Source organism: Carassius gibelio, chromosome B14 (genome assembly GCF_023724105.1).
Source record: "Carassius gibelio isolate Cgi1373 ecotype wild population from Czech Republic chromosome B14, carGib1.2-hapl.c, whole genome shotgun sequence".
Classification (NCBI taxonomy): Eukaryota; Metazoa; Chordata; class Actinopteri; order Cypriniformes; family Cyprinidae; genus Carassius; species Carassius gibelio.
This window is the reverse complement of record NC_068409.1, coordinates 9,555,291-9,572,488: the sequence shown is the minus strand read 5'-3', so window position 1 is coordinate 9,572,488 and position 17,198 is coordinate 9,555,291. Positions and strand designations below refer to the sequence as shown.

The 17,198-nt window shown below is 38.6% G+C and overlaps 2 protein-coding genes and 1 long non-coding RNA gene across 14 annotated transcripts in view; all 3 read right to left on the bottom strand.

Annotated features, from left to right (window-relative positions):
* Nucleotides 1–17,008, bottom strand: part of LOC127971208 (protocadherin beta-15-like) — a 112,143-nt gene extending 95,135 nt beyond the window's left edge. For 5 of the 12 annotated variants that reach the window (XM_052574100.1, XM_052574073.1, XM_052574074.1 and 2 more), the window contains exon 1: nt 11,729–13,058. In XM_052574100.1, coding sequence (XP_052430060.1) covers nt 11,729–12,914 — 1,186 coding nt within the window. In that variant the 5' untranslated portion in view covers nt 12,915–13,058. Of the gene's footprint in view, nt 1–11,728; nt 13,060–16,218 lie in introns of those variants that run through there. The other 7 variants (XM_052574098.1, XM_052574095.1, XM_052574096.1 and 4 more) reach the window with 3 other exon arrangements.
* LOC127971245 (uncharacterized) lies at nt 1,207–3,302 on the bottom strand. The gene is made up of 2 exons (XR_008156776.1): nt 2,726–3,302; nt 1,207–1,648 (listed from the first exon to the last, which is right to left on the bottom strand). It is a non-coding gene; the product is annotated as an uncharacterized LOC127971245 (long non-coding RNA).
* Nucleotides 6,202–8,905, bottom strand: LOC127971214 (protocadherin beta-15-like). Its single transcript, XM_052574107.1, has one exon. It carries the CDS (start codon nt 8,738–8,740, stop codon nt 6,287–6,289), a length of 2,454 nt encoding a protein of 817 aa, XP_052430067.1. The 5' UTR covers nt 8,741–8,905; the 3' UTR covers nt 6,202–6,286.
* Nucleotides 17,009–17,198: the final 190 nt, after the last annotated feature.

Below are 17,198 nucleotides of genomic sequence, written 5' to 3'. Positions count from 1 at the left end.
GTATGTGGTTTAGCTCTACGCCAAATTTTTAATTTTCTCATTTCACATGCACAAGCCATCTCGGGTGTAGTTTCAGATAGCTATTTGAAGGCTCAACAGCCATAGCCTATATAAAAAGAAGCTATTTGCTTGTTTGTTTGTTTCTGACTTTGTAAACAGATTTATGAACCCACAACATGACAAATACCCTGTCCGCACACACACACACACACACAGAGACTCATTTTGCATTTCTGTTTGGTACACACATGGCTTATATATATATATATATATGTGCAATCTAATTATGGGATGGTTCACCCAAAAATGAAAATTCTGTCATCTACTCACCCTCATGTCGTTCCAAACCTGTATGAGTAGCTTTCTTATGTTGAACATAAAATAAGATAATTTGAAGATTGCTGGTAATTGCTGGTAAAAGTTAAAGTTTTTATAAGGTTTCTGAGCAGAAGATGGTTAAATGTTTTCTCAGTCCATGTTACCAAAACTCATGTGTCATTTAAAAAGCATGTTTGAAAGCATTGAAATTAATTCCTTTGCATTCATCTAAATGCAATGTAATTAATAGTTTGGCTATACTAGATATTTTATATGTTCAGTAAATATATAATTTTACAACCCTAATTTGCAAACCAGATAAATTGACCGACAGCACTTTGAATTGAAATGTAGTCTACCCTCGGCAGACAACTGCAAACAAAAGTGGAACACACCAGTCCTCCCTCACATAAACTGACAATAAACTTTATTTATCTGAATCCAAGGAGAAACAATTGATATCCTTAACACAGATAAAATGATACCCTTCACATTTTCTCTTAAATGTTTATCATTAAAATAAAAGCGTAACAGTAATTGTGAAGAAAATACTTCAGAGTGGAAGTAAGCAATGCCACAGAAACCATTTAAATTTAAAATAAATAAATTGTAGTGTTCAGCTGTATACCAAAGTTTCTACAAGTACCAGTAACCATCTTTTCAATATATTTTTTGCCAAGTATCTCCTAGTGACAGCAAAACTGTGAAACATGTTAAGTTATGTGAAGCATCTAATCATAACATGAAATCATACTCTGACCCACTGTTGTGAATATTATGGTGAGGTCCTTGCTAAAACCCAGCCCTACTGAACCAATGATGAAACAGGTGTGTATATATATATATATATATATATATATATATATATATAAAAACATGTAGACTCAATTCAGTACAATATAACTTTATTGGTCCCCACATAAGTCCTGTATAAAGGAGACCACATTGATGGTGCCAACAAACAACAATAAATAAAAATTGGGGTGAATGAAAATAACAAAAAGATCACAATTTTCTTCTTACGTGTGAAGTATGGTCATTACAATGAATTTGCAGCATATGTATGTATTGTGTGTGTGTGTTTGTATGGATGGGTTGGGGGCCGTCAACACAGTAAAAACAACTCAAACAAGTAACAAGATACATCTTCAGGGTGTTAGCATGGTGTCTTGACCCTGACAGTGAAGGCACATGTTCTTTTTAAAGCCACATGCTGTGTGTGACCATGATTGGCACACTGTGCACTGAGACCATGAACGCCACTTCTTTCTTGCATTCTTCTTCTTATCATCAAAATGGACGCAGCAGACACAGCACAAATTGCCTCTATCTACCAAAGAAAATACAGATATTTTGAAAGTCAAGCGAGTTAGTTTAAATCATACTCATCACTATATTTAAAGCAACATCTCAAAGGCAGCGTGTTCATTGTTAACTGTTGCCAAAGGAATATGTGGGTATTGCACATCAATTGATCTCAGATCTTGCTGATAATAAATCATAAGATAAAAGCAGGTTTTCCTGGGTTCCATTTCAGACAGCGGCTTTAGGAAAACTCTGGGTTTTTCGTTTCAGAAATGGATGTAAATCAAACCTGAGACAGAGGGGTAACTAAATTTTAATTTAAGAAATCTCATGACCACTTTGTTCTTCAGCTGCTTCCAGTTTGAGATGGTGGTATGAGTCTTTGACAATTTCTTCAATGTGAGAATATTTGATGTTGATAGCCTTGGAATATTTTTGTAACAAACTCATTTGAAATTATGATAAAAACTAGAGATAAACTATCCGGTTGTCTAACACGATGTCTTGCTCACACCACAATTGCTGTTGATCATCCTTCCATCTAATACTTTAAGAATACCACTAATGCTTAGCAAATGAATCCTGTTTCCAAACATCTAACTTCAGCTTCTTTAAGTGCATTTTAATTCGGGCATCCCTCACCTCAAGGTTTAGGTCCTGTGACTGCCCATGTGCCCTCAGTACTGTACTTGAATGTATTTCTGCTTTGCATCTTCACCCAATGTGGCGCACCTGCACTTAATATCATTCATTGTGCCTGAGGAAAAACTTAACGCATTAGAGTCAGCATCTCCTTTCTAAAGTAAATTCATACAACGACAATCAGTACTTGGGTTGTGAAAACCATTTATCTGTAACAACTCTGTAAAAACAAGATAACGTGCAAAGTAGATGACCTGATGATTCTTTTCAATACACTCAGCATTCTTAAACTGATGAATGCAATTTGTGTGAGTGAAGTACTTCCCAAATACTATCATGAAAATCTGTTTCATGACACTTCATGACCCTCATAAACCTTATGTCAAAAAGGCCACCATGTATGAAAAGAAACTATTTAGTATAAAAAAAATAAAAACAGTCTTTAAATTTTGTTTCTCACCTTTGTTTTTGAATATGTCCCTACAAAAAAGATTGTAAGGTGACAGCTCTCTAATGTGAACTTTGGCCTTTGATGGCCTGGGCCCAGACGAAGCATCGGTCATTTGTGATCACCAATCCAGTTCTGAAAAACAAAAAAAATAGCAAAAAGGGTATTACACCAATTAAACCGAATGTTAACAAAACACTTCATTTATACAAGCAGTGAAGCAGAATGATTTATTTATTTGACATGTTGTTTGTTAGTGTGGCACAAAAGTAAACCTTATTTCTATGACACTGGTGTCCAAACCAGTAGCTGATGCAGCTCTTGGTATTAATTCTGAACCAACTCGTGTCATTCCATCCTTAAAACATGATTTCAGGGTTTCCTTTTGATTCCCATTAATGGGAGTTCTCTCTTGTTGAATAACAACAAAGAAAGAAATAGATAGTCAGTAATAAATCAGTAATAAAAAAAGACAGTGTTGCAGATCATACCATCGTTCTCAGAAAACTCTTGCCTAATGCTTCTAGATCAGCAACTGTACAGCTTACCTCTCTCGGCCATCTTCAACCTAAAACACAAACAGAGAGAAACTTGCACAAGACAGATTTGTGAACAATAAATTCTAAACAGCCAAAATAGTTCAACAAAGACAGAGCATGGAAGTAATAAAACAAACTTGCCACAGAAGTCCTTGCAACCAGCTGGAAATGTATGCTGTAAAGGGAGACAAAAAAGTTAGGTAAAGAGACATTAATGTAACACAGGCAGGCAGACAGACAGCTAAACAGACAGACAGACCTTTGGGTTTTATTTTTCAAGTTCAAGTTCAAGATATATATACATATATATAAATATATATATATATATATATATATATATATATATATATATATATATATATATATATATATATATATATATATACATATATATAAATATATATATATATATATATATATATATATATATATATATATATATATATATAAATATATATATATATATATATATATATATATATATATATAGATAGATAAATTCTATAAATATATACACAGCTAGCAAGCTTTAGAGAGAGAGTGAGAGAGAAAGAGAGAGAGAGAAACAGAGAGACAGACAGACAGACAGCTAGCTATATATATATATATATATAGATAAATTATATAAATATATACACAGCTAGCTAGCTAGTATAGAGAGAAAGAGAGAGACAGACAGACAGACAGACAGACAGACAGACAGACAGATAGATAGATAGATAGATAGATAGATAGATAGATAGATAGATAGATTCAAACCCACAGAACTTTATTTTACACTCTAGTCAAGATCCCAAGGTTTCCAAACATCCGTAAAATACATCTTGTTTAATATTTCTCTCAAGTCAATATGGGCTACATTAGTCCTATGATCCGGCTTCAGTGAGGAGATATCGAGCATTCACAATAGCCTGTAAGAGTGTAAAAAGTCATGTTGACAGTTTAACTAGAAACTTAATTCCCCCATTAGCTTCAGACATAAATACACACTCATATTAGCAACGTTAATGGTCACATAAAGCATGCAACGTTAACATAACGACACGCTAATAACGTAATATTGTCTAGCGATAACGTTTGCAGACACATCGCAATACGGTTATCTCATGTCAACAATCATGACACGCAATACGAGTGTGCTTATTGTTTTCCATAACAGTTTAAATGCTCGGTTTTATCATTTTAATAGTCTTACCTGAAAATATTAAGCAGGAAATATCGCAACGTTGCCGCATTCGTCCAGTAGACTTCCGATTACCGGTGAGCAGGAATTCTGGGATTGGATCTGGAGTCCTCTCTTGTATATTTGTGGGTGATCAACCATTTGGATGGATGATCACGGCCTTCTGAGCCTACTAGTAGGCACAGGAGGCCCCTCCTGGCCCATTTCTATGGGCTGATAACCGCTGATAACGCCCCATTCAATCGAGTGATAACGTTCGAATCGGGTGTTTCTTTCCACAAAGCCCCTCTCTGTCGATTCTCTCCGCCACGATCAGCTCTCCAGTGTTCAAATTAATGTCGCAGTATCGTTTTCTGTTACCTTCAGTATCGATTCGAGCCTTACGAGATGACAGTCTGTTCACATCGAGTCCGAGATCCTTTGCTATATTTCCAATCACAGATCCGCGTTTCATCTCCTCTGGAAAAGAATAGCTCACGTCTCCATTAACGGTGTGCGCCATCAGCACGAAGAACAAAAGGCCAAACATCTCGCAAGCAACGCGGAACCTTTGGAATTCTTCAGATATTAAGCATTAATTAAGCCCAACAACAAAACGACAAATGTAAAATCAAAATAAGACAAATCGAAAGGAGTGCACCGTTAGACGATCAGTCACTTTCGACGATTTTCTACAACGAAAAGAGCTTGAAGCCATGTGTATGACATCATGCACTGGGCGGAAAATGTGTGTTAAAGAAACACATTGTTTCGCAGGTAAACAGCGACACTATGAGTTAATATAAGGAACTGCATTACGTTCTTATCCGATAGAATTGAATGCCATCACACACAAAGGACATACTTAGCAAATAATTTTATTGTTATGCAACTGTGTAGCAAAACTAAAGCCAGCTGCAACATCCTCTTAAAATATTAATTCACCCAGTAATGAAAGTTTCTTGTCATTTACGCACCCTTATGTCGTCCCAAACCTGTATAAGTTTCTGTCTTATGCTGAACACAAGAGAAGATATTTTGAAGAAATTTTAAGTGCCAAACAGTTGTTGATCCTTACTGACTTGCATAGGCAAAGAAATATCACGGTAATCAATGGGGTCCATCAGCTGTTTGATTACCAGTATTCTTAAAAATATATTCTATCATGTTTTACATGAGAAAGAAAATCATACAGGTTTGGAACGACATGAGGGTGTGTAAATGATGACAAAAAAAAAAAAATGGGTGAACTATTAAAGTGCGAGAGATACAGAAGACTTACTATGTATGTTATTAATATCAAACAAACAAACAAATATAGAGGGATAGAGAGCTATACATACAAAATACACAAAACCAATAGTAAATAGCAGTGCAGAACCATGGACAGCAATACGGGAAACCTGTGCTATGTTATTTCCTATCAGATTAAAAACAAGTTTAAAAGATTTAGCTCAAGGGAATGTTACTAACATATGAACTTAATTCTCGTTCTAAAGTAACTGCATAGAAAAATGACAAAGATACACAAATACACAATCACAAATTGAAGACTCTATAAGGACACCCATACTGATGACTGACATGATTCTGCTAAGGCATTCGTCAACGGAATGAGACGGAAGTCCCTGAAATCATTTAAAGACGACTAACAAACTACTTTTACAGCTTGACTTCAAAAGAAGTCAAAACAAGTGGCAAAAAAGAACTACCGCATTCATGACCAGATGAAGGGTAAAAAAATTCACTTATACCATCAATATGTTGTAACTACAAACTGACCCTATTCACGTGTCTACAATCAAGCATTTGACAGAGCCATGTAAACCCCTAATAAATAAATAAATAAGTAAAGCTTGCTAAAGAAATCAGTTAGATGAAAACACAAATATTAAATGTAAAAAAAAAAAAATCCACCCAATTATTTTTAAAGAAATATTCAAGTCCTACCTGAAACGAATCTCTCATTTCCGCATCGAGTCCTTCAAGATCATCCACAGCGGATTGAATCTTTTTCAGAGTCAGGTCAGCAGTCAGTGTATCCTCATTATAAGATCTGACGAACTTGAAGTCACTAGTGCGCGAGCCCGTGGTCAGGTATGCGTCATAATTGTAAGTGCTGCGGAGAGTTCCCGCGCCCTCCACATCTGCGTAATTTGGAGGCAGATACGCGCTGGGAATGGCTACAGCTCCATCAAACAACAGTCTGGGCTTTCTCCTGCGACAAAACCTCACGGCCAGGATGATGATGATGAAGGTCAGGAAGAAAGTGGAGACGGACACCAGCGCGATGATCAAATAAAACGTCAGTTTGGAGCTGCTCTCGTCACGAGACTTGTCTTTCAGTTCTGGAACTTCAGCCAAGTTATCTGATATAAGTAAATACAATGCGCACGTGGCTGAGAGAGAGGACTGTCCGTTATCTCTCACGGACACAATGAGGTTCTGTTTCATGTTGTCAGATTCAGAAATGTCCCGCTGCGTCCGGATCTCTCCGCTGTGGACACCGATAGTGAATAGTCCCGGATCTGTCGCTTTAATAATGTGATACGAGAGCCACGCGTTCTGGCCAGAATCCGCGTCCACGGCGATCACCTTGGAGACCAGGGAGCGCGCCTGCGCAGCTTTGGGTACCATCTCGGTCATGAAGGAGTTTCCTTCCGGAGAGGGGTATAATATCTGAGGGGAGTTGTCATTCTCATCCGTTATGAAGACACTCACGGTCACGTTACTGCTCAGAGGAGGAGAACCGTTGTCTCTGGCCATCACGAGCACTTTGAAACTTTTCAGCTGTTCGTAATCAAACGACCTCACGGCATGAATGACCCCGGTGTCTCCGTTAATGGATAGAAAGGAGGACACCGGTGCGCCACTGAGATCAGAGGACAACAGAGAATAAACTACAGTGCCATTCTGTCTCCAGTCCGGGTCTGTAGCTGATACTGAACAAATAGATGAGCCAGGTTTATTATTTTCTTGCACATGAGCTCTGTAACTCTGCTCCTGAAATACAGGTGGATTATCATTCACGTCAGCTACAGTCAGGTGAATATTCTTAGTGGAAGATAAAGGCGGAGAGCCCTCATCAGTAGCAGTAATTGTAATATTATAATCAGAGAGCAGCTCTCGGTCTAATTCACCTGTGGTCACCAAAGAATAGTAATTTTTGATTGAAGGTACGAGTTTAAATGGGACGTTTTGCTGAATGGAGCAGCGCACCTGTCCGTTATTCTCAGAGTCTCTGTCCTGCACATTAATGACGCCAACCTCTGTACCGGGTAACGCATTCTCAGGAACAGGGATTTTGAGAGATTTGATCATAATTATAGGGACATTGTCGTTGATATCAACAACATCAATAACCACAGCAGAATAACTGGCTAAACCTTGGCCATCTTTAGCTTGAATTGGCAGTTCAATTGAGCTTTCTTCCTCATAATCAAGGAGACCTGTTAGTTTAATTTCACCAGACAATGAATCCAGCGAAAATGTTTTCATGTGGGTTTCAGGCAGATGTCCAAATTCATATATCACTTCTCCATTATGTCCCTCGTCAGCATCAGTAGCGCTCACTGTCACCACTACAGTATCTAGAGGAGAATTTTCAGGCAGACTGACTTTATAGACGGCCTGACTAAAGACTGGAGCATTATCATTAGCATCCAGCACAGTGACGTGTATGGCTACAGTACCTGATCTCGGTGGAGTCCCGCCGTCTACCGCAGTGAGAATTAATGTTACCTCTTTCTGCTGCTCACGATCCAACTCTTTATTAAGCATGAGTTCGCCATATTTTCTTCCATTTTCCCGAGTAACTACGTTTAAAATAAAGTGGTCATTGTTTTGAAGTATATATGTTTGCACCGAATTCACACCAATATCCGCATCATGGGCCTCATCTAATAAGTAACGAGATCCTTTGACTGCAGATTCGCTCATTTCGAGATTGATTAAAGTTTGTTTGAATAAAGGTGAATTATCATTTATATCTTGAATATTAAGAATAAAGCGATGCAGCTCCAAAGGATTTTCCAACACGAGCTCCTGTTTCATAACGCATGAAGCTTTCTTTCCACAAAGCCCCTCTCTGTCGATTCTCTCCGCTACGATCAGTTCTCCAGTGTTCAGATTAATGTCACAGTATCGTTTTCTGTTTCCTTCCGTGTCAATGCGAGCATTACCAGATGAAAGTCTGTTCACATCGAGTCCGAGATCCTTTGCTATATTTCCAATCACAGATCCTCGTTTCATCTCCTCTGGAAAAGAATAGCTCACGTCTCCATTAGCGTTGTGCACCATCAGCACGAAGAACAAAAGACCAAACATCTCAGCAGCAGCGCGTAAGATTTTATGTCTCTCTATGTAAATGAACGAAACAACTATTCGAAGGTTAACCACATGTAAAGGACAGATGACAGTACAAAATCTAGTTCATGTTCGGTATAAGAAGACAAAAGAGCAAGGCACCGCTCACCATTGACGATTTTTACAGCCAGCTATGTCAGTCTTGAATATGACATCATGAACAGGGTGGAGAGAAACAGTAATGCCATGGTCAACGGTTGCACTGGTGAACAGCGACACTAAGAGTTCAATTATGAAACTGCATAAACTCATGCCTCTCATATGCAAAACATGGATATAATACTAACAATGCATAGGCTTATAAAATGACATACCTGTAGTTTCATACATACTTTCAGGATGTTACAAGGGAAGAAGATAAAAATTCACATTTACAAGATACTTCGTAGTCTGCCCATGGCATGAAAAAAAATCTTACATGACAGACAATAAGTTAAAATGCATCAATGCTTACCTCCAACATATGGTATGACATCTTTAAATCTATATCGCGAAATCCAGTTCACAAGACATGTGTGACCATGTGACAGTCTTTACAGATAAACAGATATAATATGCTCCAGCCTCTGTAGCATTAAATATTATAGTTAGCTATAGAACAGTGTTTATATCTCCAACCAGACGCTCTAAGAATTAACCAAATATTTATTTGTATGCTTACGTAGTAACTAGTAAGAGCTCATTAAATAATAATAATAATAATAAAAAAAAAAACACACACATTGACTGGTATAGCCTACAGGAGTTTAATAAGAGACCTGAAATTTTTCAAAGTGGAAAATATCACATATTTCAAATTTAACAAAGAAGTAAATAAAATATAATTTGCATGCTGATGCACACCTTGCACCACGAATGCTTGGAGAAATGTACAAAGTGCCAAACCACAAATGTCCAACAAAGTTCAACAACACTGCACTGCATGATCCGTCAATCTTTAAGTGCCATGGAAGAGATGATCTCAATGGTAAATAATTCACAGACTATTTTCTGATTTCATAAATAAATAATGATCAAGCGGTTAATGAAACAGGGGTTACACAGGACAAAAATAAAAATAAAAATAAAAATAACCCAGAGGGACAAAAACATGATCTCAATATTAATAGCATTTCGAAAATAAGAAACAATACAGATTACATTTCTTATGTAGGACCAACAATCCACAGAACAGTACATCCCAGTGCAGCACCATGGACAGCAACAGGGTAAACCTAAGCTGCCATTAATCCAATATGTTTTAAACAGAGTTTTAAAAGATTTAGTTGCCCAAAATATTACTGATATCTGGATTTAATTTACTTAATTGGTTAACTTCACATAACTGAGGCATCATCGATAAGTGAAACTACATAAATACGCCACAATCAATTACAAACGGCAGAAACTAGAAAGACACACAAAATGATGTTAGAAAAAAAAAAAAATTAAGGATGATCCAGTAAAGAGAATTAGTTTATCTGAAGGCAGATTTCGATAACTGTGCAAGCTCAGCAAACAACCAATAAATAAATAAATAAATTAATTAATTAATTAATAAAAAAAAAAAAAACATGAAAGATAACAACTAACAATTACTCCAAAATGACCATACACATCAAACAATAAATGATAAAAATACCAAAGAAAGTTGGACTACTTTTAGATTATAGATTGGCCCTTAAAGGTTAATTGTATAAAATAGTAAATTTAGTACATAAACACATTTGATGTAACTTACATTATGGTATACTTTTTAAAAAGTGATTTTTAGTCTTACCTGAAACGAATCGACCATTTCCGCATCAAGCCCTTCAAGATCATCCACAGCGGATTGAGTCTTTTTCAGAGTCAGGTCAGTGGTCAGTGTATCCTCATTGTAAGATCTGACGAACTTGAAGTCACTAGTGCGCGAGCCCGTGGTCAGGTATGCGTCATAATTGTAAGTGCTGCGGAGAGTTCCCGCGCCCTCCACATCTGCGTAATTTGGAGGCAGATACGCGCTGGGAATGGCTACAGCTCCATCAAACAACAGTCTGGGCTTTCTCCTGCCACAAAACCTCACTGACAGGATGATGATGATGAAGGTCAGAAAGAAAGTGGAAACGGACACCAGCGCGATGATCAAATAAAAAGTCAGTTTGGAGCTGCTCTCGTCACGAGACATGTCTTTCAGTTCCGGAACTTCAGCCAAATTATCTGATATAATTAAATACAATGCGCACGTGGCTGAGAGAGAGGACTGTCCGTTATCTCTAACGGACACAATGAGGTTCTGTTTCATGCTGTCAGATTCAGAAATGTCCCGCTGCGTCCTGATCTCTCCGCTGTGGACACCGATAGTGAAAAGTCCCGGATCTGTGGCTTTAATAATGTGATACGAGAGCCACGCGTTCTGGCCAGAATCCGCGTCCACGGCGATCACCTTGGAGACCAGGGAGCGCGCCTGCGCAGCTTTGGGTACCATCTCGGTCATGAAGGAGTTTCCTTCCGGAGAGGGGTATAATATCTGAGGGGAATTGTCATTCTCATCTGTTATGAAGACACTCACGGTCACGTTACTGCTCAGAGGAGGAGAACCGTTGTCTCTGGCCAACACGAGCATTTTGAAACTTTTCAGCTGTTCGTAATCAAACGACCTCACGGCATGAATGACCCCGGTGTCTCCGTTAATGGATAGAAAGGAGGACACCGGTGCGCCACTGAGATCAGAGGACAACAGAGAATAAACTACAGTGCCATTCTGTCTCCAGTCCGGGTCTGTAGCTGATACTGAACAAATAGAGGAGCCAGGTTTGTTATTTTCTTGCACATGAGCTCTGTAACTCTGCTCCTGAAATACAGGTGGATTATCATTCACGTCAGCTACAGTCAGGTGAATATTCTTAGTGGAAGATAAAGGCGGAGAGCCCTCATCAGTAGCAGTAATTGTAATATTATAATCAGAGAGCAGCTCTCGGTCTAATTCACCTGTGGTCACCAGAGAATAATATTTCTTAATTGAAGGTACGAGTTTAAATGGGACGTTTTGCTGAATGGAGCAGCGCACCTGTCCGTTATTCTCAGAGTCTCTGTCCTGCACATTAATGACGCCAACCTCTGTACCGGGTAACGCATTCTCGGGAACAGGAATGTTTACATACTTAAGTATTACCATAGGGGCGTTATCATTTACATCAATGACATCAATTAATACAGAAGAATGACTGGCTAACCCTTGACCATCTTTGGCTTGAATTGGCAGTTCAATTGAACTCACATCCTCATAATCAATCAGCCCTGTTAGTTTAATCTCTCCAGATAAGGAATTAAGAGAAAATATTTCCAAAAGCCGTTCGGATAAATGGCCAAATTCATATGTTACTTCTCCATTTTGTCCCTCGTCAGCATCAGTAGCACTCACTGTCACCACTACAGTATCTAGAGGAGAATTTTCAGGCAGACTGACTTTATAGACGGCCTGACTAAAGACTGGAGCATTATCATTAGCATCCAGCACAGTGACGTGTATGGCTACAGTACCTGATCTCGGTGGAGTCCCGCCGTCTACCGCAGTGAGAATTAATGTTACCTCTTTCTGCTGCTCACGATCCAACTCTTTATTCAGCACGAGCTCGCCATATTTTCTTCCATTTGCACGCGTTAGTACACTAAGAAGAAAGTGTTCGTTTTCTTGCAACATGTATGACTGCACTGCATTCATACTAATATCTGCATCATGAGCCTCATCTAATAAGTAACGAGAACCTTTAAGCGCCGATTCCTGTATTTCAAATTTGATTACACTTTGTTTAAACTGTGGTGAATTATCATTTATGTCCTCAATATTGAAAATGATGCGATGCAAACCTAAAGGACTTTCAAGGACAAGCTCCTGGTTTATGACACATGACGATTTCTTTTCACAAATCTCCTCTCTGTCGATTTTCTCCGCAACGACCAGTTCTCCAGTGTTCAGATTAATGTGGCAGTATCGTTTTCTGTTACCTTCAGTATCAATGCGAGCCTTACGAGATGACAGTCTGTTAACATCGAGTCCGAGATCCTTTGCTATATTTCCAATCACAGATCCGCGTTTCATCTCCTCTGGAAAAGAATAGCTCACGTCTCCATTAACGGTGTGCGCCATCAGCACGAAGAACAAAAGACCAAACATCTCACTAGTCGCGCCGAACCTTTGTACTGCCTCAGATGTTAAAAAGAAATTAAATCCAGAAATATAACAATGCACATGTAAAGCAAACCTACGCTTAAAACTAAACAGAAAAAAATGAGCAAAGCCAGTCAGTCAACGTCATGGATTCTTTATCACAATCACAGCTTGAAGTCATGTGAATGACATCACAAGCAGGGTGGAGAGATGTCTACTAAAGACACACATGCTTTTGCAGGTGAACAGCGACACAGCGAGTTGAAATACGAAACTGCATAACATTGATATTTACTAAATTATTAAGTGAGAAAACATAAAAATGGTGCGTGTGTGTGTGGGGGGGGGGGGGGGGGGGGGGGGCATGTTTTTGTGACATATCATAACACAACTTTGTATAATGACATGGGTATGACACAGGTATTACAAGGAGAGGGTGACTTATGAGGACATAACCCATTCCCCCATTTTTCAAAATGCTTATAAATCATACAGAATTAGGTTTTTTTGAGAAAGTAAAATGCACAAAGTTTCCTGTGAGGGTTAGGGTTAGAGGTAGGGTTGGTGAAGGGCGATAGAATATACAGTTTCTACATTATAAAAACCATTACGCCTCTGGGATGTCCCCACTTTTCACAAAAACAAACATGTGTTGTGTGTGTGTGTGTGTGTGTGTGTGTGTGTGTGTACTTATTATTATTATTATTATTATTATTATTATTATTATTATTATTAAATGTAGCTCAGATCTTTTTTTTTAACCACTTACTTTAAAAACATTTAACATATATATATAACATATATATATATATTGTGGGACAATAAAGTTCACCTTAACCTTATATATATATATATATATATATATATATATATATATATATATATATATATATATATATATATATATATATATATATTCAGTGTAGTAAATTATCCTTATCTGAAAATGTAACAATGCAAATAGATTTATGTTTAGGGTTTTGGGATAGAAAATATAGTTTGGTCAGTATAAAAGTAATAAAAGCCTATGAAAAGTACCCACAATTCACAGAAACGAACGTGTGTGTTTGACCTTTCCAGTGCGAGTAAGAGAGCGATTAAAATAATTTGCTGAACAGAATATTACCAACATTACAAATGAATTCCCTTAAACAGCTTACTTCACATTAAGGAAACGTTGAAGAGAGAAACACAAAACTCATTAAAATACCAACGTTTTAGGACAAACTTCATTACAAACAGCACACTATATGTGGACACAACCAGGTTTTAGACAATATGGTAAATTAAGCTTTACAAGAGGCACACATTTCTTTGTCCACTAAAAGGCCAAACAAAATTCAAATTCACAATATAAGAAATAAACAAATAATTGTATTTTTCGTGAAACAAGCCTCACGCCTCCTCATACATACCAAAAAAGTGCAATGTTTAAAATCGGAAGTTACGATTTCAAACTGCCCTTCAAAATTGTAAATGTGTCTGCAGTTATAAAAAAGCAGTGAACATAAAACTCAGATACGCTTTAAATCAATAAGTTCAAAATAAAATAAAATAAAATGAAGACTTATTCCTACCTGAAACGAATCGCTCACTTCCGCATCGAGTCCTTCAAGATCATCCAGAGTCTTTTTCAGAGTCAGGTCAGCAGTCAGTGTATCCTCATTATAAGATCTGATGAACTTGAAGTCACTAGTGCGCGAGCCCGTGGTCAGGTATGCGTCATAATTGTAAGTGCTGCGGAGAGTTCCCGCGCCCTCCACATCTGCGTAATTTGGAGGCAGATACGCGCTGGGAATGGCTACAGCTCCATCAAACAACAGTCTGGGCTTTCTCCTGCGACAAAATCTCACGGCCAGGATGATGATGATGAAGGTCAGGAAGAAAGTGGAAACGGACACCAGCGCGATGATCAAATAAAACGTCAGTTTGGAGCTGCTCTCGTCACGAGACATGTCTTTCAGTTCCGGAACTTCAGCCAAGTTATCTGATATAAGTAAATACAATGCGCACGTGGCTGAGAGAGAGGGCTGTCCGTTATCTCTCACGGACACAATGAGGTTCTGTTTCATGCTGTCAGATTCAGAAATGTCCCGCTGCGTCCTGATCTCTCCGCTGTGGACACCGATAGTGAAAAGTCCCGGATCTGTGGCTTTAATAATGTGATACGAGAGCCACGCGTTCTGGCCAGAATCCGCGTCCACGGCAATCACCTTGGAGACCAGGGAGCGCGCCTGCGCAGCTTTGGGTACCATCTCGGTCATGAAGGAGTTTCCTTCCGGAGAGGGGTATAATATCTGAGGGGAGTTGTCATTCTCATCCGTTATGAAGACACTCACGGTCACGTTACTGCTCAGAGGAGGAGAACCGTTGTCTCTGGCTAACACGAGCACTTTGAAACTTTTCAACTGTTCGTAATCAAACGACCTCACGGCATGAATGACCCCGGTGTCTCCGTTAATGGATAGAAAGGAGGACACCGGTGCGCCACTGAGATCAGAGGACAACAGAGAATAAACTACAGTGCCATTCTGTCTCCAGTCCGGGTCTGTAGCTGATACTGAACAAATAGAGGAGCCAGGTTTGTTATTTTCTTGCACATGAGCTCTGTAACTCTGCTCCTGAAATACAGGTGGATTATCATTCACGTCAGCTACAGTCAGGTGAATATTCTTAGTGGAAGATAAAGGCGGAGAGCCCTCATCAGTAGCAGTAATTGTAATATTATAATCAGAGAGCAGCTCGCGGTCTAATTCACCTGTGGTCACCAGAGAATAGTAATTTTTGATTGAAGGTACAAGTTTAAATGGGACGTTTTGCTGAATGGAGCAGCGCACCTGTCCGTTATTCTCAGAGTCTCTGTCCTGCACATTAATGACGCCAACCTCTGTACCGGGTAACGCATTCTCAGGAACGGGGGTATTTAAAGACTTAATCAATATAATGGGGGCATTATCATTAACATCGGTAATTTCTATAATTACTTTGGTGTCTGAAGAAAGACCAAAACCATCCTTTCCTTCTATAAGCATCTCATATTTTAATTCCTCCTCAAAATCAATGGGGCCTTTAATTTTAATCTCCCCACTGTTCTCATTCAGAGTAAATAATGCTTTCGCACTTTCGGAAATACGACTAAATTCATACGTCACTTCTCCGTTTTGTCCCTCGTCAGCATCAGTAGCACTCACTGTCACCACTACAGTATTTAGAGGAGAATTTTCAGGCAGACTGACTTTATAGACGGCCTGACTAAAGACTGGAGCATTATCATTAGCATCCAGCACAGTGACGTGTATGGCTACAGTACCTGATCTCGGTGGAGTCCCGCCGTCTACCGCAGTGAGAATTAACCTCAGTTGTTTTTGCTGCTCCCGGTCCAGCTCTTTTTCTAAAACTAACTCAATATTTTTGCCACCATCCGCCTTTGTACTTACAGATAAAAGAAAATGGTCATTATTTTCAATGGTATAGCTTTCTACTCCATTGCTTCCTATGTCTGCATCATGAGCCTCATTCACGCGGAACCGAGCGCCTTTCACAGCGTTCTCACTTATCTCAAGCTTTATTACATCTTTAGGAAATGCTGGTGTGTTGTCATTAATATCTTGTATTTGTATCGTCACACGATGCATCGCCAACGGGTGTTCTAGAACTAATTCGAAATTAAGAGCACAGGAAATTCTTTCATTGCATAGTCCCTCTCTGTCGATTCTCTCCGCTACGATCAGTTCTCCAGTATTCAGATTAATGTCACAGTATCGTTTTCTGTTACCTTCCGTATCAATTCGAGCCTTACGAGATGAGAGTCTGTTCACATCGAGTCCGAGATCTTTTGCTATATTTCCAATCACAGATCCGCGTTTCATCTCCTCTGGAAAAGAATAGCTCACGTCTCCATTAGCGGTGTGCGCCATCAGCACGAAAAACAAAAGACAAAACATCTCAGCAGCAGCACTGATGCCTATTAAACCCTTATTGGGGAGAAAAAATACAACGAAAAATACTTGTTATAAAATCAACATGTAAAATAAAACATTTGTCTGAACTATATTTATAAAACTAGATGGTAAATAAAGAGATTAGAGACTGTGTCTACGTTTTGCTACTATGTGAGCTAGAAGCCCTAAACATGACATCAGGAACAGGGTGGAGTATGAAGAACAAAATGAAATAAAATTATTTTAATGGTGAACAGCGACACTGTGAGCTAAACTGAGAAACTGCATAACGCTCATAACTTTAATGATAGTGACAGTGGAGGAAAACTCTGGATTCTATGATATAGAT

What these genes read in the sequence shown, in the direction of transcription:
- LOC127971214 (XM_052574107.1), bottom strand. Translation starts at nt 8,740, where the DNA reads ATGTTTGGTCTTTTGTTCTTCGTGCTGATGGTGCACAACGCTAATGGA.